The sequence below is a fragment of the Phalacrocorax aristotelis genome, chromosome 31 (genome assembly GCF_949628215.1).
Source record: "Phalacrocorax aristotelis chromosome 31, bGulAri2.1, whole genome shotgun sequence".
NCBI classification, from domain to species: Eukaryota; Metazoa; Chordata; class Aves; order Suliformes; family Phalacrocoracidae; genus Phalacrocorax; species Phalacrocorax aristotelis.
In genome coordinates, this window is record NC_134306.1 from 487,534 (window position 1) to 497,428 (window position 9,895).

The window sequence follows — 9,895 nt, forward strand, 5'->3', positions numbered from 1 at the left end:
ATCCACAACTTCTCTGGGCAACTTGTTGCAGCCCCTCACCACCCTCACCCTAAAACATTCCTCATGGCCAGTCTTGATCTCCCCTCTTTCAGTATCAAACCACGGCCCTTGTCCTGTCACTAGAGGCCTTGGTAAAAAGTCTCTCTCCAGCTTCCTTCCTTCGAGGCAAGCTGCAGAAGTCAAAGCCACCCAGCTGGCCCTAGAGGTTGCTGCCTGAGAAACGTGGCCTGGACTCTTCTCCGTACTGACCCATTGAGGGTGGCCACTGCTCTGTGGGGTGGCTACAGCGATGGTCATAGAGGTAAAGCCCTGGGTGACGCTGCATTTTGGCAGCTGGACCTTGCTGCCTGGGTAGAGCCCCTGGGTGTAAAGGTCCATCACATCCATGAGCCGTGAGCCATGCTCCTGGAGAACATCAGCGCAAGGAGCAAGCAGACCAGGCGGCAAAAGTTGGAGTGGTTCAGGTAGGCCTGGACTGGGAATGTCCTCATGAGCTGTTCACAGCTCGGTGAGCCCGTGGGACATTGAGGGAGAGATACAACATAGGGGTGGGCAGTGACAACCGGTGGGTGATTCCTTGAGACCCCACAACCAGGCCAGGCTGCTCCCCCCAGCCCCCACAATCCAGCCAGCTCCTCTCGGAAGCAATTCTGCTTATTATGTGCAGCTTTCCCTCTCAACAGAAGCGGTGCAGGCCCCTGTCCATCCCATTGCTGCCCCCATCCCCACATCCACCCACCCCTGGCGTGCTTTCCCCTCCACCAGCTCTGGGGTCCCCCAAAATATCCTGGGTACAAACAGAAGGATTTATTTAAAACACTGTCCCGTGATCAGCCCTGTCGGTTACCAGCCCCGCTGGCACCTGGTAGCCCCCCCGGTCACCATCACACAGCAGGGACATGGCAGCGCTCCCGTCACAGCTCTCCCGGTCCCTTGTCACAGCTTTCAGTGTCCCCACCGCAGCTCTCGCTGTCCCCATCCCAGCTCTTGGTCTCCCCATCCTGGTTTGTAGTGTCCCCATCCTGGTTGCTAGTGACCCCATCCCAGCTCTCGTTGTCCTCATCCCTGCTCTTATTGTCCCCATCCCAGCTCCTGGTCTCTGCACACCTGTCCCTGGTACCCCCACCGTGGCTCCTGGTATCCCCATCCCTTGGTGTCCCCATCCCCAGCTCTTCCCCACCCTCGTCCCCCATGTCCCCATCCCCCGCTGTCCCCCCCTGTCCCCCGCCCTGCAGCAGGTGCCAGTAACGGCTGCCGGGGCACAGGAGCTCCTCCGGGGACTCCAGCTCGTGCAGTCGTCCCCCCTCCAGCACGGCCACCCGCTGCGCCCGCATGGCCAGGGCCACCTGCCCCGTCACCAGCAGCACCGCGCGCCCGGCCCCGCTGGCTCCGAAGATCTCCTGCTCCACCTGCGGCGGGTGGTGTCATCAGTGGGGACCCCCCCGAGTGTGGGGACCCAGGGGACGTGGGGACTGGGGACCCAGGGGACATGGGGCCCAAGAACCAAGGGGTCGGGGGAGTGGGGTGCAGGGGATCCAGGAGACTAAAGGGAGCAGGGACGCAGGGGACATGGGGACCAGGGACCCACACGACATGGGGACCAGGGACCCACAGGACACTGGGACTGGGGACCAAGGGGACCCGTGGGGTGCTGGGACTGGGGACTGAGGGGACACAGGGAGCAGGGACCCTGGGACCAGGGACAGTGGAAGAGGGGACCAAGGGGATGCCTCCCTGGGACCAGGGGTCAACTGGGAGAGGGGCCAGGGGACATGGGGATGGGGGACAAAGGGACCCAGGGGACATAGAGACCAGGGGCCCAGGAGATGACAGAAAGAAGAGACCCGGGGGACCCCCAGGGACCAGGGTGCTGCTGGAGAGGGGGACCGAGGGGACACAGGTGTCACCTCCCACCTGCAGCTGGCTCTCAGTGTCCAGGGCACTGGTGGGTTCATCGAGGACGAGGACACGGGGGTTCCTCACCAGGGCCCGAGCGATGGCCACCCCTTGCTGCTGTCCCCCGGAGAGCTGCCCCCCCAGCTCGCCCACCTCTGCGCGAGACGGGGGTCAGGGTGGGGGACACGGAGACTTGGGGACAGCGACGTAGGGGACACCTCCTACCTGTGTCATAGCCCCGGGGCAGGCGGGTGATGAAGGCGTGGGCACCCGCCCGGCGGGCTGCCACCGTCACCTGCGCCCGGCTCCAGCTCCCCGGCCCGTAGGCGATGTTGGCGTGGAGTGAGCGGGAGAAGAGCACCGGCTCCTGCGGGACGGCGGCCACCTGCAACGGAGGGGACGGCTGGGGACGCGGTGGGGACGCGGTGGAGATGGGGCAGGGACAGCTGGGGTCTCAGCAGGGACATCGCAGGGTTGGGTGGGGACACCGCGGGGACATGGTAGAGGACACAGAGGGGACAGCTGAGGATGCGGCAGGGATGCTGCGGTGATGTGGCAGGGACATGGTGGGGATGGCCAGGGGCATGGCTGGGGACACGGCAGGGATGAAGGGGGGACATGGCAGGGATGTCTGGGGACACAGGGCGGATATCTGGTGACTCGAGGTGGTGGCAGGGCCATGGTGGGGATGGCTGGTGGCATGGGGTTGGCAGTGGTGACCCGTTGGGGACAGCTGGTGACACAGAGGGTGGTGGTGGGTCCCGTTGGAGACAGCTGGTGGCATGGGGGTGGCACTGGGGACCCGCTGGGGACAGCTGGTGACAGAGGTGATGGGGGCACCTGGCAGCGCAGGTAGGGGTGCTGGTAGGCAGGGAGGGGGTGACCATCCAGCAGCACCCGCCCGGCCTCCGGCGGGTGCAGGTTCAGGACCAGGGATATCAGGGTGCTCTTCCCTGCCCCTGGAGGGGCCACCACCGCCAGCACCTCCCCGGGGTGCAGCTCAAGGGACACGCCCTGGGGGGACAAACATGACATCCCTGCACCCCCTCCGCGTGTCCCCATCCCTCCCCAGCACGTCCCCAAGCCCTCCCACTTTGTCCCCACACCCTCCCCACCACGTCCACGTCCCTGTGCCTTCCCCACTGTGGTCAACTGACATGTCCCCACCGCAGCCCCCCCGCCATGTCCGTGCCACGTCCATGCCCCCATGTCCTCCCACCATGTCCCCGCACCCTCCCCACCGTGTCCCCATGTCCCCAACATGTCCCCAAAACCTCCCCACCCCATCTGCGTCCCCATGCCCTCCCCGCCATGTCCCCACATCCACCTGCCAAGTCCTCACCATTCTTCTGTCCCCCTCCCATGTCCCCACAACCTCCCCACCACATCCGTGTCCCCATGCCCTCCCCAGTACCTCTATGTCCCCATGTCGTGTCCCCACGCCCTCCCCACCTTGTCCCCCCATCATGTCCCCGCACCACCCGCCCTATCCTTGTGCCCACCTTGAGGATGGGCTCTTGGTGACCGGGATAGGAGAACCAGACGTCCTCAAGCTTGAGGTGGCCCCGTAGGACATCGGGTGCCAGCGTCCCCGTAGGTGCCACCTGCTTCTCTTGATCCAGGAATTCAAAGATCTTCTCTGAGGAGCCCACGGCTTTGGTCATGTTGGGGTAGTAGAGGAGCAGGACCTGGGGACCCAGAGGGGACATGGCCAGGAGGGTGTGGGGACACGGGGAAATGGCTGGGAGGGTGTTGGGACACAGGGGACTGGGACAGGGATGCATCCAGGAGGGCATGGGGACCGGGCATGGGGACATGGTGGACACGGAGGACACAGGGACATGGTGGGGGGACGTGGGAGGGCACAGGGACACCGTGGGACCAGCATGGGGACGTGGCAGGAAGGATACAGGGGCACAGCAGGGGACACAGGGACACGGCTGGGGGGCCATGAGGAGATGGCAGGGCATGGGGACACAGAGGACATGGGGAACTGGCATGGGGACATGGCCAGGAGGGCGTGAGGACACGGATGACACAGGGGTGTGGTGGGGAGGGCATGGGGACATGGCAGGGGGACACAGCAGAGAGAACACAGGCACATGGAGAGATGGACATGGGGACACAGATGGCATGGCAGGGAGGGCACGGGACATGGGTGGCAATGGGGACACACTGGGACTGTCACGGGGATGCAGTGGGAGGAGGGTACAGGGACACAGGGACCAGGCTTGGGGACAACGGCAGGGAGGTCACTGGGGACATGGTGTCCCCTCGGCCTCACCCTCACGGCCTCGGTGAACTGCATCTGGTAGATGAGGAAGGTGACAAGGTCCCCGGTGGTGATGGTCCCCGCGGCCACCAGCTGTCCCCCATAGCAGAGGAGCCCCAACTTCAGGGCCAGCGCTGAGAACTGGGGACACCACAGGGAGGTCACCGCTGGGGGGGTGTCCCCATCACCCTCCTCACCGCGGCCACCTCTCTGCAGGGACACTGAGGTCCCAGCCTTGCTCCGTCACCTCCCCTGTGCCATCACATTCCCCCGTGTCCCAGAGTTGTCACATCCCCCATGTCACCGAGCCCCTGTGTCCCAGAGGCCCTGTGCTATTGTACCCTGTGTCCCCATCGTGTCCCCAACCCCTGCGTCATCACCTCCCCCAGCCACGTGCCACCTCGTCCCTGTGTCCCCCAGCCCCATGCCACCATGTCCCCACGTCCCCAACCCATGTCATCACATTACCCAGCAGCGCGTCACCTCGCCCCTGTGTCCCTCAGCCCTGTGCCACCACGTCCCTGTGTCCTTTAGCCACATACCTCTGCATCCACGTCCCCACCCTCATGCCACCCCATCCTCATGTCCCCTGTCCCCACGCACCTCTCCCCACGTCCCCCATCCCTGTGCTACCGTGTTCCCGTGTCCCATCACCCCCATGCCAACACACCTCCTAGCTCCGTGCCACCACATCCCCACATCCCCTGTCCCCATGCCACCTTATCCCCATGTCCCGCCGCCCCCATGCCATCGCGTCGCCCAGCCATGGTGCCACCCCATCCCCCCCATTCCCCCTGCCACCGTGTCCCCTGTCCCCGTACCCCGCTGGCCCAGAGGGTGGTGGCATAGGTGGCCGACTCCTTCCACTCCAGCCCGTAGATGTGGCGCAGGTGCTGGTGGTACCGCTCGGCCGCCCTGGCCTCGTGGGCGAAGCTGCGGACGGTCGCCATGGCCTGGAAGGTCTCCACCGCCACCTTGGTGGCACCCGCCAGCGCCTCCTGCACCCGCTGTGACAGCCCCTGGGGACAGCGGTGTCACCTCAGGGCCGGCGGGCACAAGGGAGGAGGGAGAGTGGGCGCACGGAGGGGATGGCAGGCATGGGGAGGGGACGGTGGGCGCAGGGAGGGGACAAGGGGCACAGGGAGGGGATGGCAGGCATGGGGAGGGGACAGTGGGCGCAGGGAGGGGACAGTGGGCGCAGGGAGGGGATGGCAGGCATGGGGAGGGGACAGTGGGCGCAGGGAGGGGACAAGGGGCACAGGGAGGGGATGGCAGGCATGGGGAGGGGACAGTGGGCACAGGGAGGGGATGGCAGGCATGGGGAGGGGACAGTGGGCGCAGGGAGGGGACAGTGGGCGCAGGGAGGGGATGGCAGGCATGGGGAGGGGACAGTGGGCACTGGGAGGGGACAGTGGGCGCAGGGAGGGGACAGTGGGCGTGGGGAGGGGACTGTGGGCGCAGGGAGGGGATGGCAGGCATGGGGAGGGGATAGTGGATGCAGGGAGGGGACAGCGGGCACAAGGAGGGGACAGTGGGCGCAGGGAGGGGACAGTGGGCGTGGGGAGGGGACTGTGGGCGCAGGGAGGGGACAGTGGGTGCAGGGAGGGGATGGCAGGCATGGGGAGGGGACGGTGGGCGCAGAGAGGGGACAAGGGGCACAGGGAGGGGATGGCAGGCATGGGGAGGGGACAGTGGGCGCAGGGAGGGGACAGTGGGCGCAGGGAGGGGATGGCAGGCATGGGGAGGGGACAGTGGGCACAGGGAGGGGACAAGGGGCACAGGGAGGGGATGGCAGGCATGGGGAGGGGACAGTGGGCACAGAGAGGGGATGGCAGGCATGGGGAGGGGACAGTGGAGGCAGGGAGGGGACAGTGGGCACAGGGAGGGGACAGTGGGCACAGGGAGGGGATGGCAGGCATGGGGAGGGGACAGTGGGCGCAGGGAGGGGACAGTGGGCGCAGGGAGGGGATGGCAGGCATGGGGAGGGGACAGTGGGCACTGGGAGGGGACAGTGGGCGCAGGGAGGGGACAGTGGGCGTGGGGAGGGGACTGTGGGCGCAGGGAGGGGATGGCAGGCATGGGGAGGGGACAGTGGGCACTGGGAGGGGACAGTGGGCGCAGGGAGGGGACAGTGGGCGTGGGGAGGGGACTGTGGGCGCAGGGAGGGGATGGCAGGCATGGGGAGGGGACAGTGGATGCAGGGAGGGGACAGTGGGTGCAGGGAGGGGATGGCAGGCATGGGGAGGGGACAGTGGATGCAGGGAGGGGACAGCGGGCACAAGGAGGGGACAGTGGGCACAGGGAGGGGATGGCAGGCATGGGGAGGGGACCGTGGGCGCAGGGAGGGGACAGTGGGCGCAGGGAGGGGATGGCAGGGATGGGGAGGGGACAGTGGGCGCAGGGAGGGGACAGTGGGCGTAGGGAGGGGACAGTGGGCGCAGGGAGGGGACTGTGGGCGCGGGAGGGATGGCAGGCATGGGGAGGGGACAGTGGGCACTGGGAGGGGACAGTGGCGTAGGGAGGGGACAGTGGGCGCAGGGAGGGGACTGTGGGCGCGGGGAGGGGATGGCAGGCATGGGGAGGGGACAGTGGGCGCAGGGAGGGGACAGTGGGCGCGGGGAGGGGATGGCAGGCATGGGGAGGGGACAGTGGGCGCAGGGAGGGGACGGTGGGCGCGGGGAGGGGATGGCAGGCATGGGGAGGGGACAGTGGGCGCAGGGAGGGGATGGCAGGCATGGGGAGGGGACAGTGGGCGCAGGGAGGGGACGGTGGGCGTGGGGAGGGGACAGTGGGCGCAGGGAGGGGATGGCAGTCATGGGAGGGGACAGTGGATGCAGGGAGGGGACAGTGGGCGCAGGGAGGGGACAGTGGGCGCAGGGAGGGGATGGCAGGCATGGGGAGGGGACAGTGGGCGCAGGGAGGGGATGGCAGGCATGGGGAGGGGATAGTGGATGCAGGGAGGGGACAGTGGGCGCAGGGAGGGGACAGCGGGCACAGGGAGGGGATGGCAGGCATGGGGAGGGGACAGTAGGCACAGGGAGGGGATGGCAGGCATGGGGAGGGGACAGTGGGCGCAGGGAGGGGACAGCGGGCACAAGGAGGGGACAGTGGGCACAGGGAGGGGATGGCAGGCATGGGGAGGGGACAGTGGGCACTGGGAGGGGACAGTGGGTGCAGGGAGGGGACTGTGGGCGCAGGGAGGGGATGGTGGGCGCAGGGAGGGGACGGTGGGCGCGGGGAGGGGACAGTGGGCGCAGGGAGGGGACAGTGGGCACAGGGAGGGGATGGCAGGCATGGGGAGGGGACAGTGGGCACAGGGAGGGGACAGTGGGCACAGGGAGGGGATGGCAGGCATGGGGAGGGGACAGTGGGCGCAGGGAGGGGACGGTGGGCGCGGGAGGGGACAGTGGGCGCAGGGAGGGGGCAGTGGGCGCAGGGAGGGGATGGCAGGCATGGGGAGGGGACAGTGGATGCAGGGAGGGGACAGCGGGCACTGGGAGGGGACAGTGGGCACTGGGAGGGGATGGTAGGCATGGGGAGGTGACAGTGGGGATGTGGAGGGCACAGGGGGCACATAGAGGGGACAGTGGGCAGGCCAATGGAGGGAACGGTGGGTATGCGGAGGGGACAAGGGGTACAGGGCGAGGACAGCAGTCATGGGGAGGGGACAGTGGCACTGGGAGAGGATGGTGGGCACGGAGAGGGGACAGCTAGCACAGGGAGGTGTCAAAGGACCTGTCCTGTGTCATTCCCCCCCATGCTGGTACCTGCTGGAGCTTGCCAATGCCTCGGGGCAGCAGCAGGAGGATGGGCAGTGACAGGAGGGTGACAAAGGCCAGGTGGGGTGACAACCACGCCATGGTAACCAGGAGACAAACGCCCCGTGCCAGATACCACAGCAGGATGCTGAGCGCCTCAGACACCGCCGCGTGAGTGGCTTCCACATCCCCTGTCACCCGCGCTGTCACCGCTCCGGTCCCTGTCACCCGCAGGGAGGCGACATCCCGTCGCAGGACAGCGGCAAAGACACGACGTTGGAGTTGTCCCAGCACCCGGCTCAGCATCCCCGTGTAGGTGACATCGCAGGTGAATTCGGTGATGGCACTGTGGTGGTGGCACCGGGCTGGCTGAGCATGGGGACACGTGTGTCACCCCCCCCCCCCCATGTGACTTCCCTGTGTCACTGTCCTACCTGCTGAGCCCCAGCAGTGCCATGGGCCAGGCGGCCGCCACCTCGTCCTCGCTGGCCACCCAGTCGGTGACGCGCCCCGTGAAGTAAGGGATGGCCATCTCTCCTGCCGGGGGGGAGATGACATGGCATCAGGGTGGCAGAGGCCCCCCCTGGGTCTGTGTCACCCCCCTCCAGGGTGGGGGGACCCCACCATGTGACCTTGAGGTGATGGTGTTGCTCCCGCCCAAATCCGAGCACCCCTCAACTGGGTGCTGCCCCCTCCCCCATAGCTCAGAGCATCCCCCCACTGGGTGCTGCCCCCCCAAAGCTGGGTGCTGCCCCCCCAGCCCAGAGCACCCCTTCACTGGGTGCTGCCCCCCCAAAGCTGGGTGCTGCGCCCCCCCCCGTAGCTCAGAGCATCCCTCCTGGGTGCTGCCCCCCCAAAGCTGGGTGCTGCGCCCCCCCCCCCGTAGCTCAGAGCATCCCTCCTGGGTGCTGCCCCCCCAAAGCTGGGTGCTGCGCCCCCCCCCGTAGCTCAGAGCATCCCTCCTGGGTGCTGCCCCCCCAAAGCTGGGTGCTGCGCCCCGCCCCCGTAGCTCAGAGCATCCCTCCTGGGTGCTGCCCCCCCAAAGCTGGGTGCTGCGCCCCCCCCCCCCGTAGCTCAGAGCATCCCTCCTGGGTGCTGCCCCCCCAAAGCTGGGTGCTGCGCCCCCCCCCGTAGCTCAGAGCATCCCTCCTGGGTGCTGGCCCCCCAAAGCTGGGTGCTGCGCCCCCCCCACCCCGTACCTCAGAGCATCCCCCCACTGGGTGCTGCCCCCCCCCCGTAGCTCAGAGCATCCCCCCACTGGGTGCTGCGCCCCCAAAGCTGGGTGCTCCCCCCCCCCCCGTAGCTCAGAGCATCCCCCCACTTGGTGCTGCCCCGCCAAAGCTGGGTGCTGCGCCCCCCCCCGTACCTCAGAGCATCCCCCACTGGGTGCTGCCCCCCCAAAGCTGGGTGCTGCCCCCCCCCCCCGTAGCTGAGAGCACCCCTTCACTGGGTGCTGCCCCCCCAAAGCTGGGTGCTGCCCCCCCCCCCGTAGCTGAGAGCACCCCTTCACTGGGTGCTGCCCCCCCAAAGCTGGGTGCTGCCCCCCCATGCCCAGCGATGCCCCCCCGGTACCGAGGACCGAGGCCGCCATCAGCGGCCGCCACCACCGCGCAGCACCGGCGCTCGGGGCCCAGCAGGGCCAGGAGGCGGCGGGCGTGGGGGGCCCCCATCGTCCCCTCCGGTGTGCCCCGGTGCTCCCGGTGTGCCCCGGCCCGCTCCCGGCCCTGCTCTCGGTCCGGTCCCGGTGCCCCTAGTCCCGGTGTGCCCGGTCCCGGTGTGCCCGGTCCCGGTGTCCCCGGTCCGGTCTAATCCCGTTCCTGCTCCTGGGACCCTCCTCCGCGGCCCCGGCCCCAGTCCCGGTCCCGGCCCCGGTCGCGGTCCCGGCCCCTCCCGGCAGCCGCCGCCGTTTCTCGGAAACCGAAACCGAGCCCGGGGGCGGGACCGGCGGCGGCGCATGGCCCAGCCCCGG

At 68.2% G+C, this 9,895-nt stretch overlaps 1 protein-coding gene across 1 annotated transcript; it reads right to left on the reverse strand.

Annotated features, from left to right (window-relative positions):
* Window positions 1-783: 783 nt before the first annotated feature.
* TAP1 (transporter 1, ATP binding cassette subfamily B member) lies at window positions 784-9,738 on the reverse strand. Its single transcript, XM_075076436.1, is given in 11 exon segments — window positions 784-1,409; window positions 1,915-2,051; window positions 2,122-2,281; window positions 2,737-2,910; window positions 3,399-3,584; window positions 4,181-4,309; window positions 4,990-5,187; window positions 7,936-8,272; window positions 8,361-8,463; window positions 9,499-9,520; window positions 9,522-9,738. Coding segments are annotated over 11 exon segments (2,016 nt in total). The 5' UTR covers window positions 9,597-9,738; the 3' UTR covers window positions 784-914.
* Between the last annotated feature and the right edge of the window lie 157 nt (window positions 9,739-9,895).